General features: G+C 51.2%; 1 protein-coding gene across 1 annotated transcript in view; it reads left to right on the forward strand.

Annotated features, from left to right (window-relative positions):
• The window catches only part of znhit6 (zinc finger HIT-type containing 6), a 55,922-nt gene that overhangs the window by 7,146 nt on the left and 28,949 nt on the right, over positions 1-19,827 (forward strand). Inside the window, exons 2-6 of the mRNA XM_052013158.1 lie at positions 1,087-2,166; positions 4,468-4,533; positions 6,066-6,172; positions 6,257-6,342; positions 10,515-10,618. Coding sequence (XP_051869118.1) covers positions 1,087-2,166; positions 4,468-4,533; positions 6,066-6,172; positions 6,257-6,342; positions 10,515-10,618 — 1,443 coding nt within the window. The remainder of the gene's footprint in view (positions 1-1,086; positions 2,167-4,467; positions 4,534-6,065; positions 6,173-6,256; positions 6,343-10,514; positions 10,619-19,827) is intronic.

A 19,827-nucleotide genomic window follows, 5' to 3' on the forward strand; every position in this document is an offset into this window, starting at 1 on the left:
CACAGTACAGGCCCTTCGGCCCACAGTGTTGTGCCGACATTTTATCGTGCTCTAAGATCTATCTAACCCTTCCCTCCCACATAGCCCCCCATTTCTCTATCATTCATGTGTCTAAGAGTCTCATAAATGTCCCTAATGTATCTGCCCCCACAACTTCTGCCGGCAGTGCGTTCCACACACCCACCACTCTCTGTGTAAAACTTACCCCTGACATCCCCCTTATACCTTCCTCCAATCACCTTAAAATTATGTCCCCTCGTGTTAGCCATTGTCGCCCGGGAAAAAGTCTCTGACTGACCACTCGATCTATGCCTCTTATCATCTTGTACACCTCTATCAAGTCACCTCTCATCCTCCTTCTCCCCAAAGAGAAAAGCCCAAGCTCACTCAACCTATCTTCATAAGACATGCTCTCCAATCCAGGCAGCATCCTGGTAAATCTCCTCTGCACCCTCTCTAAAGCTTCCACATCCTTCCTATAATGAGGCGACCAGAACTGAACACAATACTCCAAGTGTGTTCTGACCAGAGTTCTACAGAGCTGCAACATCACCTCACGGCTATTGAACTCCATCCCCTGACTAATGAAGGCCAACACACCATACGCCTTCTTAACAACCCTATTGACTTTGAGGGATCTATGGGTGTGGACCCCAAGATCCCTCTGTTCCTCCACACTGCTAACAGTCCTGCCATTAACCTTGTAGTCTGCCTTAGATTTCCACCTTCCAAAGTGTATCACTTCACACTTTTCCGGGTTGAACTCCATCTGCCACTTCTCAGCCCAGCTCTGCATCATATCAATGTCCTGTTGTAACCTACAGCAACCTCCTACACTATCCACAACACCACCTTCACCTCCCTGGCGCCCTGTGTCACCACTTCCAGGGAACCCTGTCCCTGAGCCCCTAGGTCTCTCTCCCACCACACTCTTGGGGGGACATGGGCCAAACGCAGGAGACTGGGACTGGCTGGGTGGGCACCGTGGTCGGCAGGGGCTGGGTGGGCCGAAGGGCCTGTCTCCGTGCTGCACTGCTCTGTGGGTCCGGGCGCCCAGTGTAAGCCCTGACCGTCCCGCTGCCCGAGTCGCCCCCGGCGGGACGTCCCGCTGCCCGAGTCGCCCCCGGCTGCTCCCGGCGGGACGTCCCGTTCCCCGAGTCTCCCCCGGCTGCTCCCGGCGGGACGTCCCGTTCCCCGAGTCTCCCCCGGCGGGACGTCCCGCTGCCCGAGTCGCCCCCGGCTGCTCCCGGCGGGACGTCCCGTTCCCCGAGTCTCCCCCGGCGGGACGTCCCGCTGCCCGAGTCGCCCCCGGCTGCTCCCGGCGGGACGTCCCGTTCCCCGAGTCTCCCCCGGCGGGACGTCCCGCTGCCCGAGTCGCCCCCGGCTGCTCCCGGCGGGACGTCCCGTTCCCCGAGTCTCCCCCGGCGGGACGTCCCGCTGCCCGAGTCGCCCCCGGCTGCTCCCGGCGGGACGTCCCGTTCCCCGAGTCTCCCCCGGCGGGACGTCCCGCTGCCCGAGTCGCCCCCGGCTGCTCCCGGCGGGACGTCCCGTTCCCCGAGTCTCCCCCGGCGGGACGTCCCGCTGCCCGAGTCGCCCCCGGCTGCTCCCGGCGGGACGTCCCGTTCCCCGAGTCTCCCCCGGCGGGACGTCCGGCAGCCAGCGGCCCGGCGCCGACAACAGGAAGCGGAAGGGCTGCGGGGAGGCGGAGCGGGGGAACAGCCGGCAGCTGCACGCCTGCCCGGGGATGGAGGCCGGAGACACCGCGGAGCTGGGAGGACCGGCCCCGACCCTGGGAGGACCAGGACCGACCGCGGGAGGACCGGCCCCGACCCTGGGAGGACCAGGACCGACCGCGGGAGGACCGGCCCCGACCCCCGGCGCGGAGCCCGGCTCCCAGCCGACCGGACTGTGCACCAGCCCGGGGGCCGGCGGCCGGGAGCCGTGCACCAGCCCGGGGCCGTGCACAGACCCGGAAGATGCAGCGGCGTCCGACGGGCTGGAAGGGACGGGGCCGTGCGCGGTCCCGGGAGGGAGAGGACTGTGCGCGGTCCCGGGAGGGAGAGGACTGTGCGCGGTCCCGGGAGGCGCGCGACCCGGCGCGAGCCCGGCTGCGGTGCGCGCGCCGCAACAACCCGCCGCTGTGAAAAGGAAGGTCTCGCTGTCGGGGTGAGTCGGGCTGCGGACCTGACACATTACAGACGAGGGACAATAGCGGGCGGGGCGGGGTCTGGGGGACGGAGAGGTGGGGGTGAAAGACAGTAAAAGGCGGTCCCCCCCCCCCCCCAGTGTGCAGAGCATGGATGTGATGAGGCTCAGCTGCATCTATTTTAATGCAAGGATTCTGACCAGTAAAGTACATAGAAACAGAAAACCTACAGCACAATTCAGGCCCTTCGGCCCTCAAAGGGGAGCCAAACGTGTCCCTAAGAAATTACTAGGCTTACCCATAGCCCTCTATTTTACTCAGCTCCACGTACCTATTTAGCAGTCTCTTAAACGACCCTATCGTATCCGCCTCCACCACCGTTGCCGGCAGCCCATTCCACACACTCACCACTCTCTGAGTAAAAAACTTACCCCTGACATCTCCTCTGTACCTACTCCCCAGCACCTTAAACCTGTGTCCTCTTGTGGCCACCATTTCAGCCCTGGGGAAAAGCCTCTGACTATCCACACGATCAATGCCTCTCATCGTCTTATACACCTCTATCAGGTCCCCCCCCCCCCCCATCCTCCGTCGGTCCAAGGAGAAAAGGCCGAGTTCCCTCAACCTGCTTTCATAAGGCATGCTCCGCATTCCAAGCGGCATCCTTGTAAATCTCCTCTGCACCCTCTCTATGGCTTCCACATCCTTCCTGTAGTGAGGCGACCAGAACTGAGCACAATACTCCAAGTGGGGTCTGACCAGGGATCTATATAGCTGCAACAATACCTCATGTTGGGCTGCATCTGGAGTGTTGCATGCAGTTCTGGTCACCCCATTACAGGAAGGGTGTGGAGGCTTTGGAGAGGGTGCAGAAGAGGTTCACCAGGATGCTGCCTGGATTAGAGGGTATGAGCTATAAGGAGAGGTTGGACAAACTTGGGCTGTTTTCTCTGGAGCGGTGGAGGCTGAGAGGAGACCTGATGGAAGTTTATAAAATTATGAGAGGCAGAGATAGGGTGGACAATCAGATTCTTTTTCCCAGGATGGAAATGTCAAATATTGGAGGACATGCATTTAAGACGAGAGGGGGAAGTTGTTTTTACACAGAGAGCGGTGAGTGCCTGGAACGGGCTGCCAGGGGTGGGTGTGGAAGCAGATACGATAGAGGTGTTTAAGAGTATGTTAGATAGACACATGAATACACAGAGAATGGAGGGATGTGGACTGTGTGCAGGCAGAAGAGATTTAGTTTAATTTGGCATTCTGTTCGGCACAGACATGGTGGGCCGAAGGGCCTGTTCCTGTGCTGTACTGTTCTGTGTTCTAAAAATCACAGTGAGATAGATTCACCGGGCTAATTCATGGGATGAGAAGGTTGTCTTATCAAGACAGCCTAGATACTTTGGTTCTGTATTCCTTGGAATTAGGCTGAGAGGTGACCTTGTTCAAACATACAAGCTCCTAAGAGGGCTTAACAGGGTAGATGCTGAGATGTTCCCACGAGTTGGAGAGTCACAAACAAGGGGGCATTGGTACAAAATGGGTAAATTGGTTTATTATAGTCACATGTACCGAGGTACAGTGGGAAAGTTTCTTTCGGTTGCCATCCATACATTGCATCAGTGCATTGAGGTAGGTCAAGGTAAAACGATAACAGAATACAGATTAAAGTGTTACAGTTACAGAGAAAGTGCAGTGCAGGCAGACAATAAGGTGCAAGGCCATAACGAGGTAGATTGTGAGGTCAAGAGTCCATTTTATCGTACTAGGGGACCATTCAATAGTCTTATAACAGCAGGATAGAAGCTGTCCTTGAGCCTGGTGGTACGTGCTTTCAGGCTTTTGTATCTTCTGCCCGATGGGAGAGGAGAGAAGAGAGAATGTCCAGGGTGGGTGGGGTCTTTGATTGCGTTGGCTGCTTTACCAAGGCAGTGGGAAGTGTGGACAGGGTCCATGGAGGGGAGGATGGTTTCCGTGATGTGAAAACCACGTGGCTCGTCATTTAAAACAGGCGTGCAGAAACCTCCCTTGGTGGGGTGAATCCCAGGAATTCTCTGCCCCCGAGGATGGCAGAGGCCGGATTATTGGATATATTTAAGGTGGAGATAGATAAATATTGGAAAGATGGAGGAATTGAGCGCAGTGGGAAACTGGGACGGAAGAGGAGCTGAAGCCAGCACCATTCAGCCATGATCATATTGAGTGGTGGGGCAGACTTGAGGGGCCGAGTGGCCTCCTCCTGTCATGGAGTCAAAGCATCGAGGGTTCTGTACAGTTCTGCGGTGCTCCAGTCTAAGCTGTCACGGTTTTGGGTCTCACAGGTGTGAAGCGTGCGGGACTGCGGAGGCCAAGTACAGGTGCCCTCGGTGCATGACCTACTCCTGCAGGTACGTCGTGGTTTCACCATTTGCCCCCTCCAACCCGCTGTGGGGACCTGACAGGCACAGAAAGAGGCCAGCCAGGCCCTCCGCTCCTTCCTGGTGTGTCCCCCACACCAGCCTCACCTCTCACCAAACCTTGTATTCCTTTCACCTGTCCCGCTATCTGTCTCCTCCTCACCCCAACCTAAACTGGTCTGTGGTCGTTACCCTAACCCTCCACACCAAACGGCTTCCATCATACATTATTGCCACATGTACCAAGATACAGTGAAAAACTTCTGTTTGCCTGCCATCCAGACAGATTGCTCCAGACAGAAATACATCCAGGTAGTAAAAAGGAAAACAGAATGCAGAATAAAGTGTTCCAGTTACAGAGGAAGTGCAGTGCAGGCAGACAGTAAGGTGCAAGGCCATAACGAGGTAGATTGTGAGGTCAAGAGACCATCTTATTGTACTGGGGAACATAGAACATTACAGCACAGTACAGGCCCTTCAGCCCACAATGTTGTGCTGACATTCTATCCTGCTCTAAGATCTATCTAACCCTTCCCTCCCACATAGCCCCCCATTTCTCTATCATTCATGTGTCTGTCTAAGAGTCTCTTAAATGTCCCTAATGTATCTGCCTCCACCACCTCTGCCGGCAGTGCGTTCCACACACCCGCCACTCTCTGTGTAAAAAAAACTTACCTCTGACATCCCCCTTATACCTTCCTCCAATCACCTTAAAATTATGCCCCCTCGTGTTAGCCATTTCCACGCTGGGAAAAAGTCTCTGACTGTCCACTCGATCTATGCCTCTTATCATCTTGTACACCTCTACCAGGTCACCTCTCATCCTCCTCCTCTCCAAAGAGAAAAGCCTGAGCTCACTCAAACTATCCTCATAAGACATGCTCTCCAATCCAGGCAGCATCCTGGTAAATCTCCTCTGCACCCTCTCTAAACCTTCCACATCCTTCTTATAACGATGTGACCAGAACTGAACACAATACTCCCAAGGGTGGTCTGACCAGAGTTCTATAGAGCTGCAACATCACCTCGCGGCTCTTGAACTCAATACCCCAACCAATGAAGGCCACACACCATACGCCTTCTTAACAATCCTATCAACCTGCGCGGCAACCTTGAGGGATCTATGGACCTGGACCCCAAGATCCCTCTGTTCCTCCACACTGCTAAGAGTCCTGTCATTAACCTTGTATTCTGCCTTCAAACGGAGAACCATTCAATAGTCTTTTCACAGTGGGATAGAAGCTGTCCTTGAGCCTGGTGGTACGTGCTTTCAGGCTTTTGTATCTTCTGCCCGAATGGAGGTGGAGGTGGGGGGGTCGGGGTTAGTCTGTCATCCGTCTGCCCAGCCCCTGCCTATGCTGTAAACCCTCCCTATCCCTAACTGCCCCTTGAGGAGGTGGGTGTGAGCTTCCTCCTTGAACCTCTGCAGTCCTGGTGACGGTGCTCCACGGTGCTGGGGGAGGGGTGCGGGGGCAGACTGTTTGTATGTTGGCGTTGACCTGTTCTTCTGTCACCTGTCGAAGTTTGCTCTGTGTGAAGAAGCATAAAGCGGAGAGTGGGTGCAGCGGCATTCGGGATAAAACGGCCTTCCAGTCGCTCAGCGATTTCACGGAGATGCAGCTACTCAGCGGTAAGTGTTGTCCTGGCGACTCTGAGTGTGATCCAAAGTCTTTGGCACCCCTGCACGATCCCTGAGTAACGTTGGTGATTTTAGATTACAGGTTCCTCGAGGACACTGGGAGACTGGCGGACAGCGCGCATCGAGACACGTTTGTTCACCAACCAACGTCCAGTAAAGCTGTAAGTTGTTAGTCGTAGAGTCATACAGCACGGAAACAGGCCCTTTGGCCCACTGAGTCCATGCTGACCATCACCCACCCATTTACACCAACCCTACACTGACCCCATTTCATTCTCCCCACATTCCCATCAACTCCCCCCAGATTCTACCCCCCACCCACACACTGGGGGCAATTTATAGCGGCCAATTAACCCACTGATCCGCACATCTTTAGGATGTGGGAGGAAACTGGAGCACCCGGGGGAAACCCACGCAGTCACAGGGAGAACGTGCTAACTCCACACAGACAGCGCTGGAGGTTGGGATCAAACCCTGGTCTCTGGAGCATTGAGGCAGCAGCTCTACCCTTTGTTAAGACTGTAGGAAGCAGACCACCAGGTCTGGGGAACTTATCGGCCTTCAGTATAAGTGATGAGTGTTGCTTTACATTCCTTCCTCTCATTTGTTCCTCAATTCAGATAAACTATTATTGGGACGTCCTTCTGCCTTGAATATAAACACAAAATATTTGTTCAAGATTTCAGTCATTACCTTAGTTTCCATCATTAATTCCCAGGTCTCTAATTCAAGAAAAGAAAAAGACAGGAAATGAGGAAACTTGTAGGTCAATTAGTCTACATCTATCATTGGAAAATATTGGAATCCATCATTAAGGAATATGGGAGTAGCAAAAGGCTTTGGAAATTATTGCACAATTGAGCAGAGTCAATATGGTTTTATGAAAGGGAAATCACTTGTGATAACTGTATCAATGTTGTTTGAGCATGTACTGAACAGGATGGACAAGGGGGAACCAGTAGATACAATATATTTGGATTTTCAGGGAGAATTCAGTGAGGTGCCATACTGGAAAAGAGCTTGTATCATGGAGTTAATATATTAGTGTAGTTAGACGATTGGCTAGTGGATAGAAAGCAGGAGGATGGGAGAGACACAAGAGGCTGCAGATGCTGGAATCTGGAGCAAAAATCTGGTCAGGCAGCATCTGTAGAGGGAAATGGACGTTTTCAAGTTGGCAATCAGTGACTAGTGGGCTGCCACAGACTTCACCCGTTTACAGTCTGTCTAATGACTTGGGTGAAGTGACTGGGTGTACTGCAGCCAAATTTGCTGATGACACAAAGGGAGGTGGGTTGGCGAGTCTTGGGGAGGATGCAAAGAGCCGGCAGAGGGATGTTGATAAGTTAAGTGGGTGAGCAGAAATTTGGTGGACGGAGTTACCCACTTTGATCAGAAGGATAGAAAGTAGAATGTTGTTTAAATGGAGAGAGGCTACAGAATGTTGCAGTGCAGAATAACGGCAAGTAATTAGGAAGGTAAATGGAACTTCGGGCTTGGACCATGAAGGTAGGGATGTCTTGCTGCAAATGAGACCACACCAGGAGCTCTGCTTGCATATTTGGTCTCCTTATTTAAGGAGGTTCATACTTGGATTGGAGGCAGTTCAGAGAGAGCTCACTGGGTTAATTCCCAGAGAGGGTGAGCAGGTTTGACCTATAGTCGTTCAAGGCGAGTGAGAAGTGATTTTATTGAAGTATAAGATTCTGAGATGGGTGCACAAGGTAGCTTCTGAGAGGAGTTTCGAACAAAGACATAGATACAGAACAAGGGGTTAACATTAAAAGGGGTTGAATATGCAAGCACGGTAGTGTAGCAGTTAGCGTAACGCTATTACAGCGCCAGCGACCCAGTTTCAATTCCGGCTGCTGTCTGTAAGGAGTTTGTACGTTCTCCCCCCGTGTGTCTGCGTGGGTTTCCTCCGGGTGCTCCGGTTTCCTCCCACATTCCAAAGACTTACGGGTTAGGAAGTTGTGGGCATGCTATGTTGGCACTGGAAGTGTGGCGACACTTGCGGGCTGCCCCCCAGAACACTCTATGCAAAAGATGCAGTTCACTGTGTTTCGATGTACATGTGACTAATTAAGATACCTTATTTTATCTTATGTTCTTTTAGCATCCACAGTTTTTTTTAACATAAGAAATAGGAACAGGAGGAGGCCATCTGGCCTGTCGAGCCTGCTCTGCCATTCAATAAGATCATGGCTGATCTGGCCGTGGACTCAGATCCACCTACCTGCCTTTTCCCCATGACCCTTAATTCCCCTACTATGCAAAAATCTATCTAGCTGTGTCTTAAATATATTTAATGAGGGAGCCTCTACTGCTTCCCTGGGCAGAGAATTCCACAGATTCACTTCTCTCTGGGAAAAGTAGTCGCTCCTCATCTCCGTCCTAAATCTACTTCCCCGAATCTTGAGGCTATGTCCCCTAGTTCTAGTCTCACCTACCAGTGGAAACAACCTTCCTGCCTCTATCTTATCTATCCCTTTAATAATTTCATATGTTTCTATAAGATCCTCTCTCATTCTGAATTCCAGCGAGTATAGTCCCAGGCGACTCAATCTCTCCTCATAGGCTAACCCTCCCTCATCTCTGGAATCAACCTGGTGAACCTCCTCTGCACCACCTCCAAAGCCAGTATATCCTTCCTCAAGTAAGGAGACCAGAACTGCACGCAGTACTCCAGGTGCAGCCTCACCAGTACCCTGTACAGTTGCAGCAATAACCTCCCTGCTCTTAGTCTGAAATACAAACTGATAATGCTGGAAACACTCAGCAGGTCAGGCAGCATCTGTGCGGATAGGAACAATGAATGTGTCAGGTCTGAGACCCTTTGTCAGAACCAAACAAGGGTCAGCTGCTAAGGAGATGAGGAGAAATTTCTTTTCTCAAAGGGATGTAACTCTATTGAATTCTCTCTCCCAGAGAGAGGTGGAGTCATTGAACCTGTTCAGGTGCAGACAGACATTTTTGGGGTCTGTAGGGGAGCCGAGGATTATGGGGATCAAACAGGAGAGTGGATCGGATTGAATGGTGAAGCAACCTTGAGGGGCCGAATAGCCTACTCCTTCACCCATCTGCATGTCCTTGTGTAAGTCTATCTTATGTGTGACTTCCAGCCCACCAATGTAGTTGACCCTAAATTGAAGCTCCTTGTTTCAGGGGCAGGTAGGTAAAACTATAAGACATAGGAGCAGAATTAGGCCATTCAGCCCATCGAGTCTGCTCGGCCATTCAATCATGGCTGATTGTTTTGCAACCCCATTCTCCTGCCTTCTCCTCATAACCCTTCACCCCCTTACCAATCATGAACCTATCAATCTCTGCCTTAAATACACCCAATGACTTGGTCTCCACAGCTCTCTGTGGCAATGAATTCAGCCCTCTGGCTGAAGAAATTCCTCCTCATCTCAGTTTGAAAGGGCCATTCCTTTATTCTGAGGCTGTGCCCTCGGATCCTGGGCTCTCCTACTGGTGGAAACATCCTTCTCCACGTCCACTCTATCCAGGCCTTTCAGTATCCGGTAGGTTTCAATGAGATCCCCCCTCATCCTTCTGAACTCCATCGAGTACAGGCCCAGAGCCGTCAAACGCTCCTCATACGTTAAAGCTCTTCACTCCTGGGATCATTCTTGTGAACCTCTGGACCGTCTCCAGGGTCCATGCATCCTTCCCGAGATACGGGGCCCAAAACTGCTCACAATATTTCCAGATGTGGTCTGACCAACGCCTTATAAAGCCTCAGCATTACATCCTTGCTTTTATATTCTAGTCTTCTCGAAATGAATGTTAACATTGCATTTGCCTTCTTTAACATAGAACAGTACCAGCACAGTACAGGCCCTTCGGCCCATCATGTTGTGCCGACCTATATAAACCTAATCCCCATTCAATCTCTCCCCCTCTCTACTTCACCTCCCATAACCCCCTCTTTTTTCTTTTGTCCATGTGCCTGTCTAATAGTCTCTTAAATAACCATATCATATTGGCCCCTACCACCACCCCACCACCCCCGGCAGTGCGTTCCAGGCACCCACCACTCTCTGTGTGAAAAACCTACCTCTGACATCTCCCCTGAACTTTCCTCCACGCACCTTAAACGGGTGACCTCTAGTATTGGCCATTGCCACCCTGGGGAAAAGATTCTACTACCGACTCAACCTACAAGTTAACCTTGAGGGAATCCTGCACCAGGACTCCCAAGTCCCTTTGCACCTCTGATTTCTTCGGAAAGGAGCAGTCTTGCCAAATCCCTCAAATAAGTTACATTTTTAAACCTGCCTTGACCTGGTTTTGTGGTGAACACGTGTCTCTTTCTGTTAACCTGCAGCTGAACTTCATGAAAAACCGTGCTCGAAGGTGTAACATGAACCTGAAACTGTTACCCATTGGGTTCACCAGACGAAGGGAGAATTCAACGTTCTACCACAAGAGGTGAGTAGGCACAGCACAGGCAACGGTTACGATCGGAAACCAGTGAGGGGTCTTCGAGACAACAGTTGGGAACAAAAGTTAAGGATGAGGACACAGCCCCTTTAGCTTGTTCTGCCAGCCATCATTCAGAGTGATTTGTAACTTAAACTAGAATGACAGGTACTCACCTGGTCAGGCAGCATCTGTGGGGACAGAAGCAGAGTTAACTTTTCAAACCTTTCCATTTGGATGGAAAGTCTTTGAGCTGAAATGTTGACCGTTTCCCTCTCCACAGATGCTGCCTGACCTGCTGAGTGTTTCCAGCATTTTCTGTTTATGTCAATGGTGTAGCTCTGTTTACCTGCCTTTGACCCACAATGTCTCTGTCTATCAAGAATTCATCATTTCTGGACAAGTAATTGGTTAATTCTGCAGTTTCTGTTTGCGGAAGGAAGTTTCACTCTCCTCTGGATACAGAAATGTTTTTGATCTCGTCCCTTTCACACTGGATGTAATTTTTAGACTCTGCTCCATGGAGCCTGATAGAGTCACAGAGGAATACAGCACAGATACAGGCCCTTCGGCCCAACCAGTCCATGCCAACCACGGTGCCCACCCAGCTAGTCCCAATTTCCTGCGTTCGGCCCATATCCCTCCAAGCCCCGCCCCTCCGTGTACCTATCCAAGTGCTTCTTAAATGATACTGTTGTACCTGCCTCACCCACTGGCAGCTCGTTCCATACACTCACCACCCTCTGCGTGAAAATGTTTGCCCCTCAGGTCCCTTTTAAATCTTTCCCCTCTCACCCTAAACCTATGCCCCTTTGTTCTGGACTCTCCTACCCTGGGGAAAAGACTGTTTACTGTGGACGGTAATCTTAAACACTGGTCACCCCTCATTTTCCTACGTTCCAAGAAATAAAGACTCAGCCTGGCCAACCTCTCCCTATAACTCAGGCCCTCAAGTCCTGGCAACATCCTCGTAAATCTTCTCTGCGCTCTTTCCAGTTTAGCTACGTCTTTCCTATAACAGGGTGACCAGAACTGTCCACAGTGCTCCAAGTGCGGCCTCACCAACGACTTGTACAACTGCAACATAACGTCCCAATTCCTGTACTCAGTGCCCTGACTGATGAAGGCCAGCGTGCTAAACGCCTTTTTCACCACCCTGTCACCTGTGACGCCACTTTTAATGAACTCTGCACTTGTACACCTGTGTCCCTCTGTTCCACTATACTCCCTAGTCCCCTACCATTCATAGTCCTACGCTGGTTTGACTTTCCAAAATGCATCACCTCACACTTGTCTGTATTGAAATCCATTTGCCATTCCTCAGCCCACTGCCCGAACTGATCAAGATCCCCCCGTGATCTACGATAACCTTCTGCACTATCAACAACACCTGTTAACCTCATGTCATCGCAGACTTACTGATCAAGCCTTGTGCATTCGCTTCCAAATCATTGATATAAATAACAAGGGTCCCAACACTGACCCCTGCGGCACACCACTAGTCACCGGCCTCCAGACCAACAAACAACCTTCAACCCTCTATCACTTCTGTAATAGTCATCCTTCTACTCATGAGCTATAGGAGGAGACCTTTGGTCTCACTGGGTCCATGTCGACTCCCAGGAGAGCAATCCCATGTACCACTCTCCCCTCCCCACCCCACCCCACCATCACCCTTTATATGAAACTCCGGTTAGGCTGCATTGGGAGTATTGCATTCAGTTCTGGTCACCCCATTACAGGAAGAATGCGGAGGCTTTGGAGAGGGTGCAGAAGAGGTTTACCAGGATGCTGCCTGGATTAGATGGTATGTGCTATGAGGAGAGGTTGGACAAACTTGGGTTGTTTTCTCTGGAGCGGTGGAGGCTGAGCGGAGAACTAATGGAAGTTTATAAGATTATGAGAGGCACAGATAGAGTAGACAGCTGGTATCTTTTTCCCAGGGTCGAAATGTCCAATACCAGAGGGCGTGCATTTAAGGTGAGAGGGGGTAAGTTCAAAGGAGATGTGTGGGGCAAGTTTTTACACAGAGAGTGGTGGGTGCCTGGAATGTGCTGCCAGGGGTGGTGGTGGAGGCAGATACAATAGAGGTGTTTAGAGGCTTTTAGACAGGCACATGAATGTGCAGAGAGTGGAGGGATAGAGACATTGTTTAGGCAGAAGGGATTGGTTTAGTTAGGTGTTTAATTAGTTGGGCACAACATGATGGGCCGAAGGGCCTGTTCCTGTGCTGTACTGTTCTATTTCCCTGTAACCCCTCCTGTTGTACACTCGAAGAGCTCCGTGACTTCCTGAATGCTGCTGCTCCTCAGTGAGCAGTTACAGGCCTTGGCGCCCACCAGCCAGTGAGGATGCTTTATTGTCTCGGGGGCACTTGGAGAACGTCCTTGAATCATTTTGTTATTTCCAAGTCTCCAATAGACCGTCCCCCCGCTCTCTCCCAATAGCCCGGCACATTTCACCTTTCCCAGGATTTCTCCAAATCCATTTGCAAGTCCCTGTTGGATCTGTTTCTTCCAGGCAGCACTTCCCAGATCTCAGAAACTCGCTGTGGGAAATATTAAAGTCCGACAGCATGGAAACAGGCCCTTAGGCCCAACATGTCCATGCTGACCATCAAGCACCCATCCACACTAATCCCATTTCCCAGCACTTGGTCTGTAGACTTCTCTGTGATTCAAGTGCTTGTCCAGATAGTTTTTAAATGTTGTGAGGGTCTCTGCCTCCACCACCCCATCAGGCAGTGCGTTCCAGATTCCAGCCTCCCTCTGGGGGAAAATCTCCTCCTCAGATCCCCTCTAAGCTTCACCTTAAACCTATGCCCTCTGGTTTTAGACACCTCCTATGGGGAAAAGTTTTCACTGTATATGTTCTCAGTTTTGTACACCCCTCAGGTCCCCCCTCAGCCTCTCCTGCTCCAAGGAGAACAAAGCCTGCAGTCTCTCCTCATAACTAGAACACTCCATTCCAGGCAATGTCCTGGTGAATCTCCTCTGCACCCTCTGCAGTGCAACCATGTCCTTTCTCCTCCTCCTCCATCTCTCTGGACCCTCCACCGATCCCCTTCACCAGCTCCCTCTGGTTCTGCCAGCTGAAATGGTGTCCCCTGCTGCCAGATGTTGACGTGGGATGGTCCAGAATTTGCAGCCACGAGCACAAGGAGGAGGATCTAATCAGGAGTTTGGGAGAAACATATTTCCCCAGAAATCGGTGGCAAAGTTGGGACTCGTTCTCAAGGGAGAAAGTGAGGAGGGTGGCAGAGATGGGGCTGGCCTCGGGGAAAGCAGGGTAGAAGGATATGGTAATGGGGAGGGAGGGAGAGGGATGGGGGCAGCCTGGTGTGGAGCGCAAACACCAGTACAGAGCAGAGGGGCCGAATAGCCTGCAAATAGTGTTCAGTAATTCACAACCCACTCTGTTGTTAAAGAGAAATCATAACTGCTCTGGTTGTTCACCGACTGTCCTTGTGAGCAGCACACTGCTGCCTCTGCTACTCTGCAGCACATCCGTACTTTCCAAAGCTTGTCGAGGATTTCCCGGCTGTACCAGTGACACAGGGTCAATAGATCGGTTTCTTAGCTCCAGAGTCCAAAAATTCAGAGTTCTAATTCTATTCCAGAGATTTGGTGCAAAACCTCAGTCGACACATCAGTGCAGTTCTGTGGGAGGGGATCACACTGTGGGAGGGGCAGTACTGAGGGAGCATCGCACTGTGGGAGGGGTGGTACTGAGGGAGCATCGCACTGTGGGAGGGGTGGTACTGAGGGAGGGTCACACTGCGGGAGTGGCAGCAATGAGGGAGCATCGCACTGTGGGAGGGGTGGTACTGAGGGAGGGTCACACTGTCAGAGCGACAGTGAAGGCACTGATTTGTTCCATTAACAATGAGGAGCAATTGGTTAAAATCTCCCGTAGCTGAAAGCATCTCAGCCAATGCTAGCGTTGGAGGCTGGGTGATAAATGTGTGTTATCACTTTAATATGTTGCTTGATCAACATCGTCTGGGCTGGAAAAGTCTTCTTCTTTATTCCGATTAGTTGAGCAGAAGGTGACACGGGGCAGTACATTCCAGTACGTTAGTGCCTTTCCAGTAATGAGCATCACATCTGGTTTGATGCAAGGGCAATCAATCACCAGCTTTAAATTGGGCCTGTTATTGCAGTTTTCTATAAATATCTTTTTTCCTGGAAAAGGGATTTAATGCCAGAGGAATTGGAGAGCAGCTGGCCTGATCCTGTGGTAAAGCACTCTGCTGGCTCCCTGCCGCACAAGTGTTGTCCTGATGGACGGAGCAGCTGTGGTGTCCGGGCCCAGAGGATAGGGAACGGGACTTGTCTGTCGAGGACTGATTCATCCGTCCTCCCCGTGTTCCCGGGCCTCCTGCCTCCCCATCCTCCGTCACCCCCTGAAGCTCCAAGCGTGTCCTGAAACCTCTGCTCACCACCAGTCCCGGTTTCCCAACTCTATTCCTTCCACTTTGTAAACCGACCTGATCTACCCACGACCTCTCCATAGCTGAATGTCCAGTCCTGTCTGTGCGGCTGCAGATCACGTTGTCAGTGCTGCATACACCTGATGCAGCGTCACCCCAGTAACGATAATCTGAATGGCGCAGCCAGTAAAGCTGCGACCCCCGGCGCTGTCTGCGTGGAGTTTGCATGCTCTCCCTGTGACCGCGTGGGTTTCCCCCGGGTGCTCCGGTTTCCTCCCACATCCCAGAGACGTGCGGGTTGATGGGTTGATTGGCCGCTGTAAATTGCCCCCAGTGTGTGGGTGAGGGGTAGAATCTGGGGGGAGTTGATGGGAATGTGGGGAGAATGAAATGGGATCAGTGTAGGGTTGGTGTCAATGGGTGTGTGATGGTCGGCAGGGACTAGATGGGCCGAAGGGCTTGTTTCCGTGCTGTGTGATCTGTGGCAGCCCAGTTATTATCTACAGAAGCAGAGTTAACGTTTTAGATCAAACCCTTCGTCACGACACATTGCAGTGCTGACTGCTGTCCGGTTGTTTCCACACCAATCCTGCCCGACCCACTGACTGTTGTCGGCAGTGTCCGTGCTCACGGTTCACAGTTCGGGCCGAGGAACCGTCATCGGGTGTTGCCACTCAGTTCAGTCAGTGGAAGAGGTTTCACTGTCGGACTGGTAGCTCCTCCTGCACAGTCCTCACCTTCACTGCCAGACCCCTCATCCTCCCTCCCTCCCTCCCTCCTATCTCCTACGCCCATCCCTGTCACCCCTTCCCGTCCCCGTCACCCTTCCATCACCCGTCCCTGGCTCCATAAAGCCCTCCATCTCCTACGCCCCTTCATCTCTTACAGTCCTCCCTATCCCTGTAACCCCCTCCGGCCCCTACACCACTCCCCGCCTCTGTAGCCTCCTCCGGCCTCTACACCCCTCCCTGTCTCTGTGACCCCCTCCGGCCTCTACACCCCTCCCTGTCTCTGTGACTCCATCTGGCCCCTACACCCCTCCCTGTCTCTGTGACCCCATCTGGCCCCTACACCCCTCCCTATCTCTGTAACCTCCTTCTTTGCAGCAATTCCGGCCTCTTAATTATCCCTGATTCCCATTGCTCCACCATTGGTGATCTTGCCTCCCTGAACCTCTTTACTTCTCTCTCCCTGTGTTAGAAGCTCCTTGCAGCCTCTCTCTGACCGAACTTTAGTCCCCAACCCAATAACTCAGGGTGGAGTTGCATCTGATTTACTCTCCGCAGTGTTCCCCATTGTGGAGCTCTGGTCCGGAGGGACTGGAAAGGCTGCTTTATTCTCTCTGGAGGCTGAGGGATGCCCTTGTAGAGGTTTATAAAACTATGAGGGGCATTGATCGGGTAGATCGTCAGAGTCTTTTACCCAGGGTAAGGGAGTCTGGAACTACAAGGCGCAGGTTGATGCTGAGAGGGGAAAGATTTAAAGAAGATCATAAGTTACTCACGCGGAGTCTGGTGACTATCTGGGACGAGCTGCCAGCGGAGATGAGAGAGGCAGATACAATTACAACCCTCGAAAGGCGTTTGGATGGGTACTTTGACAGGAAAGCTGTAGATGGATACGGGTCTAATGCAGGCAAATGGGATTTGTGGGGATAGGCATCACAGTCGGCATGGACAAGATGGGCTGAAGGGCCTGTTTCTGTGCTGTATGATTTTATGACTCAATGCATTTTTATCACTTTTAAGGCACTGTAGAAATCTTAAAGTAGAAGGAAAAAATTCCTCTTCCAAATATTAATGGAGAAACTGCAGGTGCTGGAAATCTGATCTATAAACAGAAAACGCTGGAAATGCTCAACAGGTTGGGCAGCGTGTGTGGAGAGAGAGAGTTAACATTTCAGTGACCCTTTATCAGTGCAGGTTCTGATGAAGAGTCTTCGACCTGCAGTATTACCTCTGCTCCTCTCTCCGCAGATGCTGCCTGACCTGCTGAGCGTTCCCAGCGTTTTCTGTTTCTGTCTCACTTGCACGTACTGTTTGTCGAGTTTGTGCTGCTCTTTTATTTGAGTTATTTTGTGGACATATATTGCATAACAGATTGCTATTTTGGTTACTTTTTTCTAAATGATTAGTTCATAAAACTTGGTTTGTAGTTGACTTCAATGACACTGAGAAAATCTCAAATTTTGAACTTTAACAAGTTCTGGTAAAAGGCATTTATGTGTCATCATTGCAATTTAAACAGTTTATATTCCAGTACGTATTGTTGAAGGAATCTTCAAGGGTCACATAAACGTACTAAAAAGCCCGTGATTTACCCAGGCTGTAGTATTAGAATGAGCTGTGAGTTAAATGTTCATGCCCCAGTTGTGAGATATTGGTCTTTACACCAATTCCATCCTATCACAACACAGAAGGAGGCCATTTGGCCCATTGAGGCCATGCCAGCTCCCAGCAGAGCAATCCCAACAGTCCCCTTCCCTCTCTTTATTTCCTTCAGGATTTGCAGCTTATTCTCTCTCACACCCTCAGTGTCTCTTCATATTTTTTTTCGATTTACAGCAGCCAATTAACCACCAGCATGTTTATGGGAAGTGGGAGGAAACCGGAGCACCCGGGGGAAACCCACGCGGTCACAGGGAGAACGTGCAAACTCCACACAGACAGCGCCGGGATTGAACCTGGGTCGCCGGAGCTTTGAGATGGCGGTGACCGCTGTTCCGTCATGCCTCCACAATTGGAAGCACGGTGTTTGACGATGAAATGACCGTTTAGTTAACCTCGCAGGGCAGAAACAGACAAATTTCTCCATGCTGGTGCTGAGATCCAACTGGAGACCACTCCCTCCTCCTCCCATCCCACCCTCTCAGGATATCCTGCTTCCAACTCAGTCACAGAGCACGGAAACAGGCCCTTCGGCCCATCGTGTTTATGCTGACCATTGTACCCATCTACATCGATCCCACTTCCCGGCACTTGGTCCGTTCCCTTTTCTGCCCTGGTGATTCAGGTGCTCGTCCAGGTACTTGTTCAATGACGTAAGAGGCTGCAAATGCTGCAATCTGGAGCAACAGACAATCTGCTGGAAAAACTCAGCGGGTCGAGCAGCATCTGTTGGGAGGAAAGGAATCGTCGATGTTTTGGGTCAAAACCCTGCCTCAGGACTGAGAGTGCAGAGGGGGGAATGGCCAGTGTCGAGAGGAAGGGGAGGGGTGAGATGGGGTCCAAGGTGATTGGTGGACTGAGGAGGGGTATTGGAATTGGTTTATTATTGTCACTTGTACCGAGCAAACATGCTGTAGGTTAATTGGCTGCTGTAAAAACTTGTCTTGCATCCCATTGGTATGGATCAATTCATTACACAGTGAATTGAGGTAGTACAGGGTAAAACAATAACAGAATACAGAGTAAAGTGTCACAGCTACAGGGAAGTGCAGTGCAGGGAGACAGTAAGGTGCAAGGTCACAACAAGGTAGATTGTGAGGTCAAGAGTCTGTCTCATCGTTCAATAGTCTTATCACAGTGGGGTAGAAGCTGTCCTTGAGCCTGGTGGTACGTGCCCTCAGGCTCCTGTATCTTCTACCCGATGGGAGAGGAGAGAAGATAGAATGACCCGAGTGGGTGGGGTCTTTGATTATGCTGGCTGCTACACCAAGGCAGTGAGAGGTATAGACAGAGTCCAACGAGGGGAGGCTGGTTTCCGTGATGCGCTGGGCTGTGTCCACAACTCGCTGTAGTTTCTTGCAGTCCTGGGCAGAGCAGTTGCCGTCCCAAGCCGTGATACCTCCAGATAGGATGCTTTCTGTGGTGCATCGGTAAAAGTTGGTGAGTGAATGTTGGTGGGTGAAAGATGACGGACAGGTAGGTGAGGGGGTGGAGTTGGGAGACAGTGGCAGGTGAATAGTAGATGGAGGGAGACAGAGAGAGGACTCTTTCAGTTCACTGTTTCTCTCCACAGACGCTGCCTGACCTGATGAGTGTTCCAGTATTTTTTGTTTATATCTCAAATATCCAGCATCTGCAATTTTTAAATGATTTTTCACAAACAACACTTTGTTGATGCACTTTAGTTACATTGCTTAAAGAATAAATATTGAACAGAGTTCGAGGAATCTTTTGCAACCACCAGAAAGAGTTGCAGTTTCAATATCCTGTCCGAATGTTTACTTTTAAACATTTCTTACCAGAAGTCGGCTGGAACATTTTTGTTCTCCCTCTGGTAACCGGTCATGGCTCGACGCAGCAATGTCCTACCCTGACACCCCTCCCAGGAGGGGAGGCTCCATCTTATGGGAGAATCTACAACAAGGGGGGAGGGGTGTCAGTGTTGGAAGAGAAACAGCCTCCTCTTTAAATGGCGGTGAGGCAAAATCTTTCCTCAGCAAAAAGGGTTGAGAATCTTTGGAACTCTCTTCCTCGACGAGTGGTGCAGCAGAGTCTCTGAATGTCTTTAAGGCAGATAGATCCCTGACAAGCAAGGGGGTGAAAGGTTACTGGGAGGGTGAAGCAGGGATACGGAGCTGACGTTACAGGAAGATCAGCTGTGAACTCATTGAATGGGAAAACAGGCTCGAGGGGTCAAATACTCTGCTCCTGCTTGTACAACATTATACAGCACAGGAACAGGCCCTTCAGCCCACCATGTCTGTGCTGACCATGATGCCAATTTAAACCAATCCCATCTGCCTGCACATGGTCTAGTCCCTCCATGCCTCTTCCTGCCTACGTTTCTAAATGTTTCTTAAATGCCCCTATCATATCTGCCTCCACCCCCACCCCTGGCA

Source organism: Pristis pectinata, chromosome 3 (genome assembly GCF_009764475.1).
Source record: "Pristis pectinata isolate sPriPec2 chromosome 3, sPriPec2.1.pri, whole genome shotgun sequence".
NCBI classification, from domain to species: Eukaryota; Metazoa; Chordata; class Chondrichthyes; order Rhinopristiformes; family Pristidae; genus Pristis; species Pristis pectinata.